The sequence below is a fragment of the Panicum virgatum genome, chromosome 4N (genome assembly GCF_016808335.1).
Source record: "Panicum virgatum strain AP13 chromosome 4N, P.virgatum_v5, whole genome shotgun sequence".
In the NCBI taxonomy this organism is placed as follows: domain Eukaryota; kingdom Viridiplantae; phylum Streptophyta; class Magnoliopsida; order Poales; family Poaceae; genus Panicum; species Panicum virgatum.
Window position 1 is genome coordinate 28,256,831 of NC_053148.1, and position 21,710 is coordinate 28,278,540.

Consider the following 21,710-nt stretch of genomic DNA (forward strand, 5'->3'; position numbering starts at 1 on the left):
TTTTTTATATAGAAACATGGTTCATGTGAGTAACATATATGGCGAGTTCAGAAAAGCAGATATACACTTAGGTGCTTCGTGTTCGAGCTCATTTTGTCTGTTAAATCACTACCATACTGTTCATGTTATGTGTATTGCGCTGAATCTTTCTCTGCCCGTAGCAACGCACGGGCACGAACCTAGTAACGTAAAAAAGATCAAACATTTGCGGTGGTAGCGCTTATATTTCTGCGTACTATGGATATAATTCTGAATCCCCAACATGGAAATAATAATTCCACAATTTCTAGTAATAAATACTATTTATTTTAAATGTTATAATGGTGCCGTATTGTTACATAACGGCAGAGTAACTTCAAGGGAATATGGTTGCACGCATGTATCCAAATCATAATTCTAGAAAATACGTTAGTACCCTGAACGTTTGGAAGGGATGCCATTTAGGCAGGAATTATTGCAATTAAAACCTAGTTTAATTGGTATGTATTGACGACAAAGATTTTGGGAACATAATTCAGCAGGAATAAATGCATTTAAACTATATAGTCGAATAGCACGGCATACACGGCCGGTGATGGCCTATATAATGGAGCCATGCATCATTTCTGTGTCCTATCGCAAGCTCGATCATACACTTCTGCTTGTTACCGTTTCTAGTCAGCAGTCATGGCCAAGCAGCACATTCTCCTCCTCGTCCTTGTGGCTTCCATTCACCATATTGCTTATGCTGCAGCCACTACGACTTTGGCGAATGTGACGGCCGATGCAACTACCACAGCATACGACATTCTTGAGAAGAACAACTTCCCGCGAGGCCTCCTCCCCAAGGGCGTGCGGTCGTACGTCCTCAACCCTGATGGCAAATTGGAGGTGACCCTCTCGCGTGAGTGCAGGTTCCCTGTTAACCTCGGCGGCGAGAAATTCAACCTGCAGTTCGCCAGCACCTTCGGTGGAGTCATCCATGCTGGGTCCATCACCGAAGTGTACGGCGTCGATGTGCAGGTCAAGTATGCTTGGCTCGGGTTCAGCCAAGTCGACCGTGCCGGTGACCAGCTCACGTTTCATGTTGAACAGTTCACGCAGTCCTTCCCCGTAAGCGGGTTTGCTGTGAGCCCCTCCTGCACCTAAGGCACCTACTATGTACGGCCGCGGCCACGTGTCATACATGGCATGGCATTCGTGTTGGTTTTGTTTCACTTTAATTTCCGCGTGTGTTGATTATGTAAAGAACACACCTGCTGGACTCAGGTGAATAATTTGCTGGATATTAGGAGTTTTGTTTCGATGGTCCTCTCAATAAAAGAATCGTAAAGCAAATAAGTTATTGACTAATGATTTCTTAAGTATTTTGGCAATGGGTCCCGACTGGCGGCAGTCCCCATAGACTCGTTTTCTCCATTATTATCCGCTCCGTCTCATTATCCGTGTGATCACGGCGGCGGCGTCCAGTGCCACCAACATATCACTTTGATCCTCACCTGCCTATCAGCCTCGCCGGCACGGTGAATACCTCCACTCATTAACGAGCGCCGCTCTGTCCATCCACCTCCGTCTGCATCTTCGGCTATAGCGAAATTCTCATCGTCAAGGTTGATCCTCTACATCCCCGCCTCCAACAAGGAGTCCAGGCGGCGAGCGGCGTCCGACGGTTTGCGAGTATGGCTGCCACATCTTGAATTCAAGATGGTCTCGATCGATCATGGCTACGATGTTGTTACAGGTGGCTAGCTCTATTACTGCGACAAAGCATGTTAGGAATAAACCCGGCGCTGTGTGTGTGCACGACGCTGGTGTGTGCGTGTGTGCGTTGTTCGTTCGTGCATGTCTGTGCATGCAAGTAGGTGTGTTGTGTGTATGCCACGGCCACATGCGGTGCGTGCGTGTGTTGGGTGGTGTACATTGCTTGCTGCGTGCGTTGAGTCAGTCGGTGCGGTGTCGCGTATGCTGCGCGGGTAATCGTTGTTGGCGAGAGTTTGTTAGGCAAGAGCGTCACGATCTGTTGGAGCGGGCTGTGCCGGTTTGGTCAAGCGCGTATGGCGCGCGCGACGCCGCCGGGCCAAGCGGATCGTGGCGGGAGACCAGGGTGAGTGGAGTGTGTGCTCTAGTGCTGCCTGTGTCTATATATTCTTGTATGCTCTCTGTTTGTCAGTGCAAGGCAATAGAGAAAAACGGCAGCGTGTAGGCATTGTCGGGTGTTTGTGCGCCATTGCTTTGTTCCTCTCTGTTCTTCGTGTGTTTTTTAGTGTGTGAGTGCTTAGAGATTTCCAACAATTGGCATCAGAGCCGGTACATGCCCAAGATCCTGCGCTACTACCTCGAGCCCGAAGCTATGGCATTGGTTCCGCAGGGCGCCGGGGGGAGCTCGGTGTCGATGTCCTACCCGGTGTTGTCGCCGGCGGGCTACACGGCGTGGGCGATCAAGGTGGAGGCGATCCTCGACGCGCAAGGCCTCTGGGAGGCTGTGTCACCGTCGGGCAATGGCGTGGTGGACGCGCACAAGAACAAGACGGCGCGGGCGCAGCTACTGCAGGCGCTGCCCGAGGACATCCTCATGCAGGTGTCCACGAAGAAGACGGCGAAGGAGGTTTGGAAGAGCCTCAAGACGAGGTTCGTCGGCGCCGATCATATCAAGACGGCGCGCCTCGCCACGCTCAAGGGGGACTTCGACAAGCTGTGCATGGTGGACGGGGATGCGCTGGACGACTACGCCGGGAAGATCAGCGGCATGGCCGCGAAGTTCGCCGGCCTCAGGTCCACGCTCGATGACGCCGCCATGGTGAAGAAGCTGCTCGACACCGTGCCCGATCATCTGTACCCGGCGGTGGCGGGGATTGAGCAGTTCTGCGACGTCGAGAAGATGGAGTTCGAGGCGGATCATGGCGGGAGACCAGGGTGAGTGGAGTGTGTGCTCTAGTGCTGCCTGTGTCTATATATTCTTGTATGCTCTCTGTTTGTCAGTGCAAGGCAATAGAGAAAAACGGCAGCGTGTGGGCGTTGCCGGTGTTTGTGCGCCATTGCTTTGTTCCTCTCTGTTCTTCGTGTGTTTTTTAGTGTGTGAGTGCTTAGAGATTTCCAACAAAGCAAACCGTAGCAAAAGACTTCTCCATATGTTATAGTGTTATTGTTCTAACAAATACCTGCATTGCCTCCTCTGTACACTATGCACACTTGTTAAAAACACTATAGGGTCATCTTCTACTGTAAATTGTAATATTAACAAACTTGGGTGATGATATGTCTAGAATTTTTCTTCCATGTGATGAGAATTGCAGCAGAGGAAGAAGTACTTCTCTGCCTTGGAACGGTGCGCCGTACATTCCGAGCAAGTGGCCATGGCTTTTTGGTTTTGGTTTCGATTACTTTTTTCTTATTGCAACTTGCTCGTTCTATATTCATCAATACTGGGAACGACACGCAGAGTAGTTATGAAGCTTGGAAGGGGATCAGTCCAAATGACAGGCTGATCCAGCCATCCGGGTCCCTTTGTAGACCAGATTGATCTAGTTCGTGGGCACACTTATTACAACTACGGGAGACATGAGCAAGATCCACATAAGCAAAATGCAGAGACAAAAGGACACGCAAATCTCTGAAGATAACTCCACCAGGCGCCTGATCGAACGTATTTGAAGAGAGGGTCTTCACCAAATTGATCGAATCAGTTTCCAACGCGACGCGAGAAATTCCCAGTTCCATAGCCGCTGGCAGAGCTGCCAGGCAGGCCTCCCCTTCTGCCGATAAAGCATCATGTACTGCTGCAATTGTCCTGAACCCGCCAGGACACCATTACCTTCATGATCCGTGATACAGAAACCCCACGCCCTATCCCTCTCAACACTATGAAAAGCTCCGTCATGCTATAGTGTGTGTTGTGGATCCCTACTCCTGTGTTAGATCCGAGGGGAAAGATCGAGGAGGAGCTGCAGGCATAGCCCAAGGAATGCGAGCTATTTTGATCCTCGTTGCCTAGTCCACTAGCAGCGCAACTGAGCTGCACACATCCTATACGCTGGCTAGTCCACTAGCAGCGCAACTGAGCTGCATCTGGAGGAATGACAATTGACATGATTTGTTTCTGCTAGACTGCTAGTTCAGTGCTAAATCACAGAATGACTTCTTTCTTTTGTGTAAAGAAAATGACCCCATTAGGCCATTGTTTTGTAATTTTGGTGATTGAGTAACAACGCAATCAATGGGACTAATGAGTTTGTCAAGTGAACAATTATAGATCCCAGAGATGAAGCAAAAAAGCCAAGCAAAGCAAAACACGAAGAAAGAACTCAAAGAAATATTGAATTGGACGAGTTCTGCAGAAGACAGTAGCACCGGATGAACCGGTGAGGTAGCACCGGTCTAACCGGTTGGCATTGTATGCACCGGTGACCAAGCACCGGAGCAATCTGCAGTGCTGGTGCCAGCAAGCCTAGTGGCACCGGATGCACCGGTGGTGCCAAAATGATGCACCGGTGCAAGCACCATGCTTCTACTCAGAGAGCATGTCAAGCAGCCGAGGAGAAGTTCTTAAGCACCGGTTACACCGGTGGTCACCGGAGCAAGGCACCGGTGTAATTCTGCGACAGTTGCAAGGAAGAGAAGCTGCACCAGATGAACTGGTGACCAAGCACCGGTCTAACCGGTGACATACACGTCAGTTGTCAGATGGCCAACGGATAGAGCAGAGCCGTGAGTGACCGGATGCACCGGTGCCCTACCACCGGTCTATCCGGTGCTTTACGCAGGAAAGCCCCAACGGCTCTCAACGGTTCTATTCACTTGGTGGCCTATATATATGCCATCCCCCGGCCATTTGAAGTTTGCTGGCGTTCAAGGACATCACACACACCCAAGAACATCTCCAAGCCATCCAAGAGCTTAGTGTTCATATCTTTAGTCCTTAGCACACTTTAAGAGTGTTGTGTAAAGATTAGCTCTTAGTGAGTGAGAAAGCAAGGCCTTGAGCCCTTGTGCTGTGGTTCTCTTGTGAACCAAAAGAAAATTCGGTGCGCCGCCCCCTTGGAGCATTGGAAGCTTGCCGGCACGTCATCGACCCTCCGACTTGGTGTGGAGCGGCGACAACAATCTTGTGCAGGGGACGTGGAGACTCCCATCCTTTGTGGAGAAGCTCCTTAGTGGAACCCGGAATCAAGGTGACCGTGGTTGAGTCCGCGGAAGAGATTTGATCTCCGAGAAGCGATACTCTTAGTGAGTGCTTCAACAACGTGGATGTAGATGTGCTTTTGTGGCTAACCGAACCACGGGATAAACACCCGCGTCGAGAGTTTGCTTCTCCTATCCCTCTCTTTAAGTTTCCGCATTTCATACTAGCAATCTTTGTATGCTTTTACTTTCATAGAGTAGTTTCTTGATAGGAAAGGCTATAAGTTGCTAAACTCTTTTGGGATAGGGGTTTCACACTAGAACAACCTTAGATGCACATATAGATAGCATATTTTAGTTTAATATTGTGCAATTTAGTTGGAGCAATAAGTTAAGGTTTTAAGTTGCCTAATTCATCCCATCCCCCTCTTAGGCTAGAGCACCCGATCTGGTCTTTCATTTTGCTGTCAATTCTTCAGTAGAAGTAGATTTGCATCCGTCTATTCACCTTAGCTCATAGGTTCTGATTAATTAATTTATCAAATTGTATTGAGTTGCTGAATATCTTGTGCTTTTCTCTGAACAGGACCTGCTAGTGCCACTATCAAATCAAGAACAGCCATACCTAGAGTCAAACTAGCACTGTTCCAAGCCATACCAAGGTACAATGCTCTTTATGCTTATTTTTATCTGCTTGTAGCTTGTCAAATTCTTTTCCTTTGGAATTATGTCTTGAGAAACACAGAATCATAACTAGCTAGCAGTAGAAGAATATGCACCCCTTTTTTTCACCTAAATTCTGGATATCTGCAAATGCTCCATGATGTCTCTTGTAGATTCTATGCTTGCTGATCTCCAAGATCCTCTCCACTAAGAAACCATTATTCTAATTTCTTTCAGTTGCTCCATGTCCTTCATTTCATAATGTAGACCGACTAAGTTTGGGGGTCTGGTGGTCTTTGAGCCTAATTAACCCTTCCTTTTGTAATTAACAATTAAGATAGCTTTAGTCAAGTACATAAATGAATAATCAACTCTGCATACCCAAATCTGACACTCTAATTTACATGGTCCTTTATTCCTCATTTCCTCATACCTACCTGTACTTCATAACTTTTTGAGATATACTTGCATTAGTTGCCATATGTATCAAACATACCAGCAGCAGTCAGCTATATTTTATATGTGTTGTTTCCATATGACATACAGCTATAACTATTTTACTAATAAATAATATTATATCTATAATAGAAAATGGATTCTTGGGAGGATCAAGTTAGAAGAATGATGTTAGATGAGGAAGAAGGGGACAATAAACTATTTCTAGCTGTGCCTCAACTGTGCTTATATGATGAGAAGATGCCAGAGCACACTGCATCTCTATCTAGGGGCAGAAAGGGTGAAAGAAATTTTAGAAGGTCATGAGAGGTGGTGCAAAGTGGAGTTCAGGATGGAGTCTCATATTTTTAGAGCAATAGCACATTTTCTCAGAGTGGAGAATTTGATACTTGATACTCGTAGTGTTAAGATTGAGGATCAGTTAAAAATATTTATGTCCATGCTCTCTCATAATGCTAGCACCGAGAGGCTAAAAAAAGAAATTCCAACTTAGTGGAGAGACAATACATCGGAAAATCCACTTCACTGTTATTTCAGTCCACCTAGTGCCTCGATAGGGTATCAACAACTTGCTGGAAGTTTGATTGTAACTGCATTCTGAATTAAGTACATATGTCTCAATATTAAGTAAACTCTGTACAAGTATTTTGCTGCACCAGAGTTCAGTTTCTAAACTGTGCTTGCTAGGTCCTGCTATGGTGTGTCTGATCAGATTAGGATTTGGGGTACAACTGAAAACTCTGAAGCCATTTCCTAGTTGAACTTTAATTAGATACTGACAAAATAATGAATGGTCCTTGCAATCCATCTGTTGCATGATCTGAGTGCCTACTTGCTAGTGGCCAGTAACCATGTGTTAAACAAATATTGTTTGACACTGTTGTAACATATATTAGGAAAGATGATAGAAAGTTATTGACTAGTTTTTGCATCTCATTAGAATTGTGTAACTGATTTCCCTGATTATAACATATACACTGTTATATTTGTTTGTGCACTGTTCCTGGTGGGGGTTGTCAGGAAGGATGGTACATAGTGGCTCAAACTGTCTAAGAAGTAATGGAAGACAAAATATAGTTCAAGAAAACTATGCTTCATGCTAAAGAACTGATGCTTTTGAGGTTTTCTTTATGTTACTAGCAGAGCGCTTGGTGGAAGCTATGCATAGAAGCTAGAACTTTTATGGCAGGAGTGATGCAATTGTGGTTTACAGTTGATTATTGTGCTGCTGGTGGCTTTGGAAGCAATACCTGTATGGTTACTCTTTGGAGGCTATGTGGTGTTTGTTTGACTTTCAAAACTGTGATTACTCTGCTCCTGTTGGGTCAGGCAGGCAGACAGGTGGCTCTGTAGTATAATTTCCATGTAATTTGTTTCTTTTCTAGGTATTAGTCCACACTGTTAGAAAACATGACATTAGCACCGGGCGAAAACTCCCGGTTAGTACCGGTTCTCCGCCTGGTACTGATGGTCAGTACTAAATGGCACGCCATTTAGTACCGGTCAAAAATCCTTGTACTAAAGGTGCGATTTAGTACCGTTCAGTAACATTGGCCAGTACTAAACGGTTTCGCACCCAAAAAATAAAAAAAATGAAGCTGGGAGGCCCTCGCACAAGCGCATCGTCCCAAGTCACAAGTCACGTGAATTTTACACGTAATATGTGTGTGCGCGGTTCCTGTGATTTGAACTCATGACCTCCAACCTCGCGCAAACCTTTCTTACCACCCCACCTATGCATCACATGTGACTAGATGGGAGATGCATTCCTTTTGAAGTAACCCTTGGAGGAACATTTAGTACCAGGCCTAGACAACGGCCGGTACTAAATGTCGCATTTTAGTAGCCGCCGCTGTCTTGGCCCGGTACTAAATGGCCGTGCCATTTTAGTGCCGGGCCAAAACATTGGCCGGTACTAAAATGCGACATTTAGTATCGGCCGGTGTCTTGGCCCAGTACTAATTGAAGGGATGAAAGCCCATTTTCTTGTAGTCCCATAATGTGGCTTAGCTCAAATTTGATATCTTTTCCCTCAAGTCTTGGCTGTGTGACATCCAGCCGAATTTGGATATATATTGGGCCCATGAGTGTTGTGCACATGTTTAGTACCACATTGTTTGTTCAGCAAGGATGGAGCCAACTCATAAGCATCTGGCTTCCAACCATAACACCTTTGTGTTAATCCTTTTATGCGAAGCGAGGACGAAAGTGTAAGTGAGGGGCTATGTATAAATAGGCTCGCCCATTGGAAAGGCTGGGTTGTGCTACGATGAGGGCGGGGTGTTACACTTTGCACTCGTGCCCTCTATTAGACTACTGGTAGCATGCCTAATAGATATCTTTTCTTGACATGCAAGTTGATCAGTCAACTAGACCCAAGTTCAGTGAGGTCCTAGGGGATGCCTGCAACATTTCTTATCTTGGATGGTATTTAGTTTCAGTTCTCCATGAATTGAACTTAATTGTAATATATGTAGATTGTATGGACAAAGGAATTCAAATTTATCTTGGATATGTTTATTTGAGATGGAGTGCAGATCAAGCACTGATTGAGTGACCTTGTACTGATTTTTAATTTTCCAATGGTCTTACAATTAGTTTCTATTTTTTGGATTTTTGACCCTAGTGCTCCCAAACGACAGTAGGGGAGCGGGAATTCCTGCCCAGGGAACGAAATGCCACGGGAAATCCTTGGTTTCTTCTCCCCTTGCAGCCAAACTAGCCCTTAGAGAAGCTGGGATGGACAAAAGAAGACAATGGAGATTGTGGCTGTTGTATCGACGATGGTTTTCTGAGAGGAAACTTGTGTAATACTCTTATGTGAGTACTGATGCTAAAACCGCTGCTGAATTTTGTGATAGTGTTTTTCAATAAAATGAGATAACACCAAAGTGCTTGTGTTTCTAAATTTTTTGGACATGCAGAAATGGGGAAGAGTATCGTCTTATTTGTTGTTAACTAGCAGCATAGCGTGGGCGAAGGGCGTAAGTATGCAGGGGTGCTAAGAGGAGGCGGCGTCATGGTCGCTGACGGCGGCGGTGCCGAATGCCTTCTGGGAGAAGGGCTGAGCAGCGACAGTGGTATGTGCTGGTGAGACTTCGACGCCCATGGCGGAATGGGGTCTGCGGGGGATGGATTATTTTGGTCGGATTTTCTCTCGTTGACAAACACGGGGCGACAAGGTGCAGTTTTTCTATTTTCTGTCCTTATTACCCTTACTTACTATCTCTATCAGGCAGTAGGGGTGGTAACGGATCATAATGCCCCTAATGGTCTCTTCACAATATAATTTAAATCTTACATATTTTTAGCTCAAAATTGTATAAAATTAGACCTTGACGTTTTTAGGACCTGATCCTTAGATTATCTATAAATTAAATTTTAAGACACTTTACCACACCACATGATCTCTTTGAAAAATTCACGTATGAGAGAACATGGCAACCAGTAAATTTAAGCATAACATTTTGACTTTAATCTGATGCTAAACTCCTTATGAAATGCGACCCAATTAATCCAAGGCAAGCTAGAGTCTTGAAGGTGACCACCATCCTACACACCAAAATTTTGAGCTCATTAGTTCTAGAAACAAACACTTACCCAAGTGCATCAGCCATATGTAAGAACATGGCAATGCCCTATTTTAACATGCCAGCATATCATTATTTAACTGCCAAGCCTACCTAGGAATACCCCATGGTGTTTGTTTGTAGGTAGGGTGTCGTCGAGATCAGGAACACGATGATGCAAAAAACACAAAACTTTAGACAAGTTCGGGCTGGCGAGAGCGTAGTATCCTACGTCCTGTGTTGATTTGTATTGGCTTAGATGTTGTATGTTTTCGGGGGGTCTTTGCCCGCCCTTATATAGTCTAGGCAACATGATTACATGAAAATCCTATACGAATACTAGCTTAGGGGTTGTACCCGAGTACTACTCGGGTAATTTGCTTCTATTTAACTAGTTCTACTCCTATTCGCATAGTTACAATAGGATAAGGTACAGGACATGTGCTATCCTTTATTCTAGAATATTCTACGCTATGAGCAGTTCTGTTGCCTCGAGTCTAACAAGCCCCATAACTCTTCGTAGTCGAGTGCTGCAGGCGTCGAGTAATTCTGAAAGTGTTTTCGAGCGCTTTCGAGTAGTCTACCCAGTACTTTCTTGGTTGCGTCGATGTTGTGAGGCGCTCAAGCTCCAAGTTGTCTTTCTTTATATGGTATGCGATGAACTCGCACTCCATATGGAGTAGTTCTCGAGTCATAGGTTGAATCGTAGAATCAGCCTGATGGTCAAATCAGTCTTTTCGCCCTCATCTTCCAAAAAATTGAAAAATAAATCATCAATGACACATGTCCTGCAGCCCCCGAGCCTTGAATCCAAATCTGAAAATTTGGAATAAAAGATCTCAAGGCGTGGCATATAATACCGTGCAATTTTGAGAATTTATTTTGATGGTATAACTAGGTATATTGATTCTAAAATTCAAAAATCTTTTTTTCGGATGATATCCCAGAAAAAATGGTTAAGCAAATAGCATCCTCAAAAATCCAGAAATTACCACTCAAAAATAAATCATAACACCGGGTGACTCTTAGACTTCAAAGAAATCACCATAATGCCACCACTGCTGCTTATTTAACCGCGTGGTAACTTAGGGTTTATTACCCTAAGCCTTCACTGCCTTTGCTTTCCTTTGCATCTGCCACCACCGCCATTTTAGATCTATTTGAGCTCTTGTCGGCCATTTCCTATCAGGATATCTCCATCCACCCCCTTTTTCCAGATCCACTTTCTCCTTGCGCACATCCGGTAGCGTATTAGCGAGAAACGACTCATGACATTTCGAATGGCGCCGAAGAAATCCAGTGGCAAGGGGAAGGAGAAGGTAGTCGAGACCATGGCTGAAGGGCGGAAGAAGAGTAGATGAGTGCCTGCTACAATCCTGAGCGATTGTGCAGTGGTGGTCTGCCGAGGGTCACGGCAAACCCTATGAAGCGACCAAAGAAATTGTCATGTTTCGGTCTTTTGTCGAGCGTGGTCTTGCAGTACCCACCTCCGACTTTTGATGGGGTCTTCTTTTTCACATTTTTCACTGGGGAATCTAATTACATCATCTCACTCCGAATTCCATACTTCACATCTCAATTTTTGTTTATCTATATGTAGCATTCTTGGGCATTGAGCCCCATTTTAACTTATTTTTGTCATCTCTTCCATCGGCCAACCTAGCCAAAAATAACATAGCTGACGTTGTTGGTGCTGGAGTGCAGTTGCGCTAGGGATTGGACAAAAAATACATCTCTTACAAACTTACCACTAAAGTGATCGACTGGAAAAACCAATTGGTTTTATGTCGGAAACCATGAGCCATCCCTTCCTAGCCGAACCCCGGACCTGCCTAAGATCTGTAGCGAGTGGTCATTGACTGGTCGCAATCCAGATCAAATGAAAGACCTACTCGACAAGATTGCGGAATTGAAGAAGAATAAGGTCACTGGTAGGGTGAGGATGGGGTGAGTCAGCGCCTTACTGCTTGCTCTGGGGGAGCACGAAGAGATGTGTGTGTGTGTGGGGGGGGGGGGGGGGATGGCTTCGGGCCACCATCGCGTGGGGGGCTCCAGCCGGCCGCACAAGGGGGTTTCGGCGCGGGCACCCACCGGGGGGCTCCAGCTAGCCGCGGGGGAGGGGGGGCTTCGGGGCGACGCGCCTGCGGGAGGGAGTGCGGCGGCAACAGACTACATGGTATGGAGAGGGAAAAGGCCCGCATGAAAAGTTTGGGGTTTTAGGGTAAACAAGATATTGATGTTTTGACGCAGTCAGACAAGCGCGGGAGAATAGCCCACCCAGCTTATGTTTGGCGCGCTGAGTTCCTCCAGCCGGTTTCTCTTTAAGTCCTATCTGTTTGTTATGGCCGTCAGGATTAGGGTGCTTATTCCTGACGGTTTTTGGCATTCCTTTCGGCTGGTTTCAAATCGACAAGAATGTATAGTTTCTCTTTGTTAATGTTTTTTGGAAGTCGACTGGACTAGTGTTACAATATGAGATTTTACTATGGCTTGGGAGAAGAAGGTTTCAACCAAATCTCGTACATAGTTCTAGCCCGTGGACATAGATTTTGGACAAACCTTGTCAATAAAGATTATATTGCTAATTGCGTACGGGATCATGCAATAATAGCCTAATTAGGTCATTGTCCTTACAAACTCAGTCAAACACTCGTGTCGTCGTGTGAGAATAATTGAGGTCCCGTTTGAGAGGGCTCCCGCCGGCTCCGGCTCTGGCACTGTAGCGCCTCTGTAGCCCGGAGCCGGTGGAGCCACCCAAACTGGGCTCCGGTAGCTTCGTTGAACAGTGGCGATGTTAGTGAGAGAGGAGGGAAGGGAGTGAAGCCGCTTCAATAAACAGTGGTGCCACTGATAATGTGCAGCGGAGCCGGAGCCGCTGGGAGCCATCCCAAACAGGACCTAAGATATCGCAAATTCGTAATCCCCTATTTCAACTTCTAAAGTATGTAAAATAGTATGATTTCTTCAACGCCGTTCACCATTAATCATTTTGGAGTAAAAAAACGTTAGTATTCCAAAATGTGAAACGGGATGCGGTTCGAAAATAATTTTGCGAAAAAATGACTCACTCGAACCGACCATAGGATTTGTATTTCCCCGGTCCAGAGAGCACACGCACGAAACCAACTTGAGTCCCACTGTATATGCGTGCAAACAACGAAACCTCTCCGGATGAAAGACAGCTGGATGAAACGTAGCGCGTACGTACGTGATCGGCTGATCGCACGGCAATAAAATCTCCCCTCCCTCTCCGAGATACCTACAGGTGGATTAACTCTTCGTGTTCCGCTTACTCGTGCGCCTGCAAGTCCGCAACAATGGCGGGCGGGGCCATGGTGGCGCCGGCCGCCGGCGGACGGCAGGACTACCCCGGCGGGCTCACCCTCTTCGTCTTCACGGCGTGCCTCATTGCTGCCACCGGCGGACTCCTCTTCGGCTACGACATCGGCGTCTCCGGCGGCGTCACGTCCATGGACCCGTTCCTCGCCAGGTTCTTCCCGTCCGTGTACCTCAGGCAGCGGGAGGCGGCGGCGGACCGCGGCGGCAGCCAGTACTGCGTGTTCGACAGCCAGCTGCTGACAACGTTCACGTCCTCCATCTTCCTCTCCGCGCTCGCCGCGTCGCTGCTCGCCGCGACCTTCACCCGCGCCGCGGGCCGCAAGTGGTCCATGTTCTGCGGCGGGGCCACCTTCCTCGCCGGCAGCGCCCTCAACGGCGCCGCGAACGGCGTCCTCATGCTCATCCTGGGCCGCGTCCTCCTGGGCGTCGGCGTCGGCTTCGCCAGCCAGACCGCGCCGCTGTACCTGTCGGAGATGGCGCCCGCCAGGATGCGCGGGATGCTCAACAACGGCTTCAACCTCATGATCACCGTCGGCATCCTGCTCGCCACGCTCGTCAACTACGGCACGCAGAAGATTGCCGGCGGCTGGGGCTGGCGCCTCAGCCTCGCGCTCGCGGCCGTCCCCGCCGCCGTCATCGCCGTCGGCTCCTTCTTCCTCTACGACACGCCCAACTCCCTCCTGGAGCGCGGCCGGCCCGAGGAGGCGAAGCGGATGCTCCGCCGGGTGCGCGACGTCGAGGACGTCGACGACGAGTACAACGACCTCGCGGCGGCCAGCGCGGCGTCCAAGGCGGTGACGCGCCCGTGGCGGGACATCCTGCGGCGCCGGTACCGCCCGCAGCTGGTGATGGCGGTGGCCATCCCGATGTGCCAGCAGCTCACGGGCATCGTGCTCCAGACCTACGCGCCGGTTCTGTTCAAGACGGCGGGCTTCGGCGGCAGCGCGTCGCTCATGTCCGCGGTGATCACCGGCCTCGTCAACCTCCTGGCGACCTTCGTGTCGGTGCTCACCGTGGACCGGATCGGGCGGTGCGCGCTGCTCCTGCTGGGCGGGCTGCAGATGCTGATCAGCATGGTGGTCATGGGCGCCCTGATGGGCGCCACGCTCGGGTTCCGCGGCACCGTGGCGATGCCGGCGGCGTGCGCGACGGCCACGGTGGTGGTGATGTGCGTGTACATCGCGGGGTTCTCGTGGTCGTGGGGCCCGCTGGGCTGGCTGGTGCCGAGCGAGGTGATGCCGCTGGAGGTGCGGCCCGCGGGGCAGAGTATCACGGTGGCGGGGAACATGCTCATGAACTTCGTGGTGGCGCAGGCGTTCCTGCCCCTCTTCTGCTGCCTCAAGTTCGGGCTCTTCTTCGTCTTCGCCGGCCTGCTAGCCGCCATGACGCTCTTCGTCGCGCTGTTCCTGCCGGAGACCAAGGGGGTGCCCATCGAGGACATGGCCGCCGTCTGGAAGGCGCATTGGTACTGGAAACGCTTTGCCACCGACGGTGAGGACGGTGGCCTTGTCGTCGACACCGAGAGTGGTCACTGGTGAAATCAAGGTAGTGCTCTTGCTTCACAAATGAGGAACGTTATGGTTGGTGATGCAAAGAGCCGGAGTCCGGAGAGCACCGGCTCTTGATGGCTATTTATTTGGTCATCAGAGCAAAGCAAAGCTGCTGGCACGCCATTGATGGGCGGAGACGGAGAGATGTGAAACTTACATAAGGGACAAAGGATGAGGAATACTGTTAATGCACTTGATTGTAACTAGTGATCTGTGATCGTGTTTCCGAGACAGGACAGTAGGATATTAGCTCTAGCGGCTAGCGTACCCCAAATTGATACATTTTTCTCAAAATTTAATAAGTTGAATTACCCAAATTCAGAAGGTTGTTTTGTTTCTCACTTTAGGGTGTGTTTAGTTCGCGAATTTTTTTGAATTCGTCTACTGTAGCACTTTAGTTTTTATTTAGTAATTAGTGTCCAATCATAGACTAATTAGGCTCAAAAAGATTTATCTCATCATTTACAATTAAACTGTGCAATTAGTTTTTTTAAAAAACTACATTTAATACTACATGTATGTGTCCAAAAGTTCGATGTGACAGGAAATTTTGAAAAAAAATTGGAACTAAACATGGCCTTAGTCTTTGTTCGGCCTCGGGGTATTCAATCAAGAGACGGAACCAATCCGCAGGAGGGATTGGGTGAATCCTTTCCCTGCCACCCAAACCCCTTGGCCCTTGGGGGCATCCTTACCCTATATCCCCTCCCATCATTCGGTTGATACAAGGATGAACATTCTGCTTATACATTTTCTCCTTCATAACGAAGAGCACTGATATACATTTGCTCCCCTATACCATCCTTCTCATAAAGCATGATATTCTGCAGCAGCGCATGTCATGTCTTATTACACTAAGAAAGCAAGATTTATACCACTTGAAATCTGAAGCAAACGAGTACAAAAATTTTAGCAAACAGCTGGATAACATAGCATAGGTACAAAAATTTAATCATACAGATGGAGAACAGGGGTGTACAGAAATGTCTGGCACCATGGCTACAAAGATCCATGGGCAACATCCTGGAGAGAGTAAGATATGTCAATGACAGCCCAAAGAGAGAATACCTGCAAGTTTTTCCTGATTCAGATACAGTAATAACAAGAGCACCGGAAGCAAGGATACAGGAAAAACAGATGCAAAGTTCCAACATGCCAGTGAGATAATTTATGCAATGTAACAACAGAATGACAACTCAACCAACAAAGTGGCAATTTTACCCATGCATAAGCAACATTCTAAAAAAAAACTTGACCTGCGGGGGAGGGGGGGGGGTATGGCAGCTCCCAGACATTGATTAAGGAGAAGATCTTATCACGCAACCCAAGAAAACCCCCAAAATCCCTGCCCCACCCTTACACATGGGTCTCGTTGCCCGTACCTTAACCCGCATGAGAGCGGGCTGGGATGCAGGCCAGGACCTATTTTTCATGTGCTTTGGTTGTGTAGGTAGATGAGGGGATTTTTTTTAACTCCAACATGAAATTCACTCCCTCCGAGAATTGAATCCAAGACCTGGAGAGAGAAAATACAATATAAAGTAATAGCTGACATCAATGGCTAGTTTTAAGGTAATCGTAGACATCCACCATTTCCATTTTCGTCAGTGTCCATTCTTGCGACAGATTCTTCTACAGTTTCGATTGTATCTTCATTGTTTTTATGTAGAGTTTCTTGTATGTTGCACATGGAATCTAAATCTCAATTCTCATACTAAATGACAATAAGACCACCTGAAGAGATTGAAGAAATATACCGGAAGTTACTTGTACTATTTTGGTGGTTGAAATAGTTTAGACATAAATAATTATTCAACTCCAAATAAATGAAATGATTAATTAATTTATTCAGACTTCTCTTTAGGCAGCTCTGGGTATCTAGCAGCTATTGGACATCACAAGGAAAGTAATTGATAACCTTTAAGAGAAGAGGTCAATACTGAATGCCATTATAATTTTTTAGGTAACGGAAACAACGAGCACAAATTTTTTTTCTAGTTGTATTTTACAACTAGAAATATGCAGCAATAAAATACAAACTTGGGAAGGGCAGACCGCCCCTGCTTTGATATTAAGAGGATGCAAGTCTCAAACACGGGTTGGCTGACAAAAAGTGATATGCAGGAATAAAATTAAGCAGCTCCTACAGTGGCCAACCATACAGATGCTGCACTACTACACTTTGGGCACCTATCTAAATTTTTGCAAACATATCATAGCTTTTATAACTTGAACTATGTTTGGTAATGAACAACTAGCCATCAGATAAGATACAACCTACTGAAATATTGTTTCAACCTGAAATTATGCAAATGTATATCTTGAACTTACGCATACCTACTAAGTTATTTCAATGTACTGGTTGAAACATACAGTTAAGGTGCATCATGAACTGGAGAAACTAAGAAACTGAAATGATGCAGTCGGAAGAAGCTAAACATGCATTTGAGAAACATGCTATTCGTCTGAACGATTGGCCTGTCGAACGATTTTGCTATCCATCAATTGTGCTATGCATATTAATTACTACCTTCATCCCAAATTACAATTTTTTTGGCTTTTCCAAATATATATATTTTGCTATGCACCTAGTTATATACTATGTCTGGAACTCTATATATATAGTAAAAATTATGTATATAAAAAAGGCAAAACTATTAATATCGACAATTGGACTAATTTTAATGCCGGTCAACTAACCAAAACTCTCTCTAAGCCAGCCAGCATACGATGAGTGGAAAAAAAAGGAAGAAGAATCCAAAAATGACGTCCTGCTTGCTTGCTCATCAAAACTGTCATCCCCATCCATCCTCTTGATAGTAGGAAAAGGAGGAGCTGCAGCAGGAACAGGAACAGAAGCAATCGATCCAAACAAGGGGTGACGGGAAAAGGCTGAGATGGGCTGGGAATGAACGGGGGTTCTTATCTATCTATCTATCGGAAGATAAAAACTCACGGTATCACGCAGCCCAATAACAGCCCAGAAACCAGCTAAGGCTAGACCCATCATCAGACGGAAGAACACCTCTCGAAGTCTCTCTCCCTCTCCCGAGTCCCGACTCCACCGAGCGACTCAGAAACTGCTCGGTGTTCTCTCCGGCAGGAGGCCGTGGGGACGGCTCCCCTCCTCGCCGGCAACCTCCATGGCTCCTGCGGGTGAGGGGGGCTGGCTCTCGCGGCTCCTTCGCAGGGTGGTATGCGTCGGGTGCGGCTTCTGCGGATGGGGCCGGCGTTGGAGGCGACGGTGATGGCCTCGGGTGCGGCAGCTGTGGGGGGTGGTCTGCGTCGTGCGCGGCGGCGACAGCCCTCGGGTCCGGTTTCCGGTGACGGCGTCGAGTGGTGGCGGCGGCGTCCCCTTTGGAATAAGTTCTCCCGAGCTCCATTCCGTCGGTGGTGATCTCCTTCGGCACTGCCGATGAGCTCGTGGAGTTGGTTCTTCTACGAAGGAAGAGCTCATCGTTGGTTGCAGCTTCGTCGAGCTCAGTCTTTGCTGTCTCAGGCACCCTCTCACGCGTGGAGCCACAATGGGAGGTGACGTCCCTCGTTGCACACCGGATTCTCTGGTCTTCGGTGATCTCTCATAGGACGCGTTTTGTGTTTTGATTGTGTATAGTTGTAGGTCTGTTGGTGTATGTAGGGAGGTGTTTCGGATTCGAGTGTGTCTCTATGTATGCGAACAGATACTATAACAATATTTTCAGTTTGAGAGGGTTCAAAAAAAAGACAGAAGAACACCTGGCACGCAGACGGAGAGTCTGCAGTTAGTTTCCTTTCCAATTTTATTTTTTTGGTAAACTTGAGATTTTTTGTTTCCCTACAGCTAGCACTATCTTACCATCAATTCTGCACTTGAGCACAGGCTTTCGGCCTTATCATCACTATCAATGTTGTTCCCCATATCTCTCTCACTCTCACGCTCCTCTCTCTCTCAGATCAGAAAGTAGGAAGAGGCCAAGGAGGCGCTCCGTCGAGGGATCTTCCACCGTGGGGCTTGTCACCCCCCCCCCCCCCGATCAGGGAGTGCCGGGGGCGTCCCCCGGCGAGCGGTGGCGCCCCGTGTGGAGCTGCAGCCTCGGGCGAGGGTGCCCGCTACGGCAGCCTCTGGCGAGGACGCGCATGGCGGCAGCACCTGGCGAGCGAGCTCACGGCAGCCCCCCGCAAGGGCACATGCCACACCTTTTCCAGGATGCGTCTCTGCAGCATCTCCCCGCAGCACGACTGCCTCAACATGCTCAGGATGGAGGCGAGTCTGGCATCTTTCGTGCGGCATCTGGAGCGCGGCCGTGCTTTGGACGCGATTATATATCGCTTTGGTGATGTTTGCGGCAACCAATTAATTGGGCTGCAATTAGGCTCGTTAATCTGTTACCGATTCCCCTATGGAGATTGAAGACTGTTTGAGCGCATGTTACAGTTAAAGAGGATTGAATCTACGCATGCATGCAGAAGTAGACAAACAATGCTGACATTAATCACATGCATGCAAATTCGAAATTTTTTTAAAAAAAGCTCTAGGTATTAAACCGAGTGTCCAGATTAGATTTATATTGTACCATTATCTTTCTCATGACAACATCTTCAAAACAAGAACACACTTGCCTATCTCTAAATAAACATTATTTTAATATCAAATAATTGGTTCCAGCTACTGGAAACAAATGTTTGAACCACATGAACAAATAAGTATCTCTAGGAACAAAAGATTAAATGTAAAGGACAAATAATAGTAAACATTGGTCAATCTATTAATCATCGCAAACATTTAATTATATGAACTAGGTAATTGAAATGAATATCACGAACAAATGAGTCAACATCATCAAACAATTTAGTCTACAAAGAGAATAAATAATTTAGTACTCCGAACAAACTATTTACACGCATACAAATAATTTTACATGAAGAAAATCAACTTCATTGCAAAAAAAAATATTCCTATAAACATATATAGTATATAAAAAATATATACACAGTGCACGAATCACTATTCAATACAAACAAATTGTGCCAATATAGAAACTCACCTAATTATATACTAGAAAGAGGAATGTTGTTGAAAAAAAGATAAATTAAGAATATCAACCTAACGCTTAGAAGGGAAAATAAAATGGAAAGAAAGAGTAAATGAAGATAATAAATATAGAGAGAATTAGAAGGAAAAAAAGCGAAAGAGCCTTTTAGTCTAGTGGTTAGCTAGAGTATCCGTCATGTTTAGATTCGTCTTCTCGTGGAGACAAGAAGTAATCAGATCTGAAATCCGGAAGGAAATAAATAGAAAATCAGTAGTAAAGAATAAGAATAGTGAGAAATTAGGAAGAAAAAACTACACTGACTCACTCACTAATATAAGGAAAAAAAGAAAGAAAAGTTAAAGGTCGGAAGAAAATAAATAGAAAATAGTAAAGAAAAAGAATAGAGAAAAATTAGGAAGAAAAAACTATAAAAATAGAGATGGAATAATCTAAATTTTGAAAAGAAGAACTATAAATCCAAAGAACATTTGCATAAGATTAGAACACAAAAGATGAAATTAAAAATTAAAAATATAAAGAGAGGATGAATAAACTGGAACGAGGAAAGGACTGATCTTGAAAATCCAAAAGATTGACGACTATAGATGTCTCGCTTTCGGCAGGCACATCGCTTACCATTGAAAGAATAGTACTAGTTAAATCCTAAAATAGATCTAGAAAAATATAAACACTCGTGCTGAGTTTAGGACTCGAACCCGGATGAGTAAGTTCCACCACAAGAAACCTTAATGGCTGAAACTGTTCTATCAGTGCTACCAAAGTTGTAGATTTTTTGCCAAGATTTACAGATTGGTATAGAACATAATTTTTGGTTGGATATAGCTCTAGACAAAGTTCAGCTAGGCGCTAGGCGGAATCTAGGCGCTGACCCACTGCCTAGCGCCTAGTCGGGAGTACTCGGCCCTAGGCGGCGCTAAGCGTTTTTCTAGGCGTTTTGGCAATATAGCCATAAATTATATATATTATGTATATAACTATATATATATATATAACTACTATATATGAGTCATAGTAAGTATAAAAAGAGGGGCAGTAGACATATCTGATTCCTAGCTGCCTTACTCTTGCATGTTCCCAGCTCCTGCAAGGCTGCAACACATTTTGACAGCTAGTAGTTAGTAAATTAGTCAATAGACAGCTAGCTGTTCATAAAAAAAATAGAAAACACTAAGTTGTGACTTATCTGGATGATTTCAGCAGCCTCCCATCCATGAGCACACCATACCAGCAGCTGGTAATTACAATACAAGTCTTTGCTGGTTGGTTGCAGCTTCGTCGAGCTCAGTCTTTGCTGTCTCAGGCACCCTCTCACGCGTGGAGCCACAATGGGAGGTGACGTCCCTCGTTGCACACCGGATTCTCTGGTCTTCGGTGATCTCTCATAGGACGCGTTTTGTGTTTTGATTGTGTATAGTTGTAGGTCTGTTGGTGTATGTAGGGAGGTGTTTCGGATTCGAGTGTGTCTCTATGTATGCGAACAGATACTATAACAATATTTTCAGTTTGAGAGGGTTCAAAAAAAAGACAGAAGAACACCTGGCACGCAGACGGAGAGTCTGCAGTTAGTTTCCTTTCCAATTTTATTTTTTTGGTAAACTTGAGATTTTTTGTTTCCCTACAGCTAGCACTATCTTACCATCAATTCTGCACTTGAGCACAGGCTTTCGGCCTTATCATCACTATCAATGTTGTTCCCCATATCTCTCTCACTCTCACGCTCCTCTCTCTCTCAGATCAGAAAGTAGGAAGAGGCCAAGGAGGCGCTCCGTCGAGGGATCTTCCACCGTGGGGCTTGTCACCCCCCCCCCCCGATCAGGGAGTGCCGGGGGCGTCCCCCGGCGAGCGGTGGCGCCCCGTGTGGAGCTGCAGCCTCGGGCGAGGGTGCCCGCTACGGCAGCCTCTGGCGAGGACGCGCATGGCGGCAGCACCTGGCGAGCGAGCTCACGGCAGCCCCCCGCAAGGGCACATGCCACACCTTTTCCAGGATGCGTCTCTGCAGCATC

General features: G+C 46.5%; 2 protein-coding genes across 2 annotated transcripts; both read left to right on the forward strand.

Moving 5' to 3' along the window:
* The first annotated feature begins 666 nt into the window (after positions 1–666).
* Positions 667–1,128, forward strand: LOC120669267. The gene has a single exon (XM_039949044.1). It carries the CDS (start codon positions 667–669, stop codon positions 1,126–1,128), a length of 462 nt encoding a protein of 153 aa, XP_039804978.1.
* An 11,940-nt stretch (positions 1,129–13,068) lies between these two features.
* On the forward strand, positions 13,069–15,041 carry LOC120670480 (sugar transport protein MST6-like). The gene has a single exon (XM_039950579.1). It carries the CDS (start codon positions 13,103–13,105, stop codon positions 14,660–14,662), a length of 1,560 nt encoding a protein of 519 aa, XP_039806513.1. The 5' UTR covers positions 13,069–13,102; the 3' UTR covers positions 14,663–15,041.
* Positions 15,042–21,710: the final 6,669 nt, after the last annotated feature.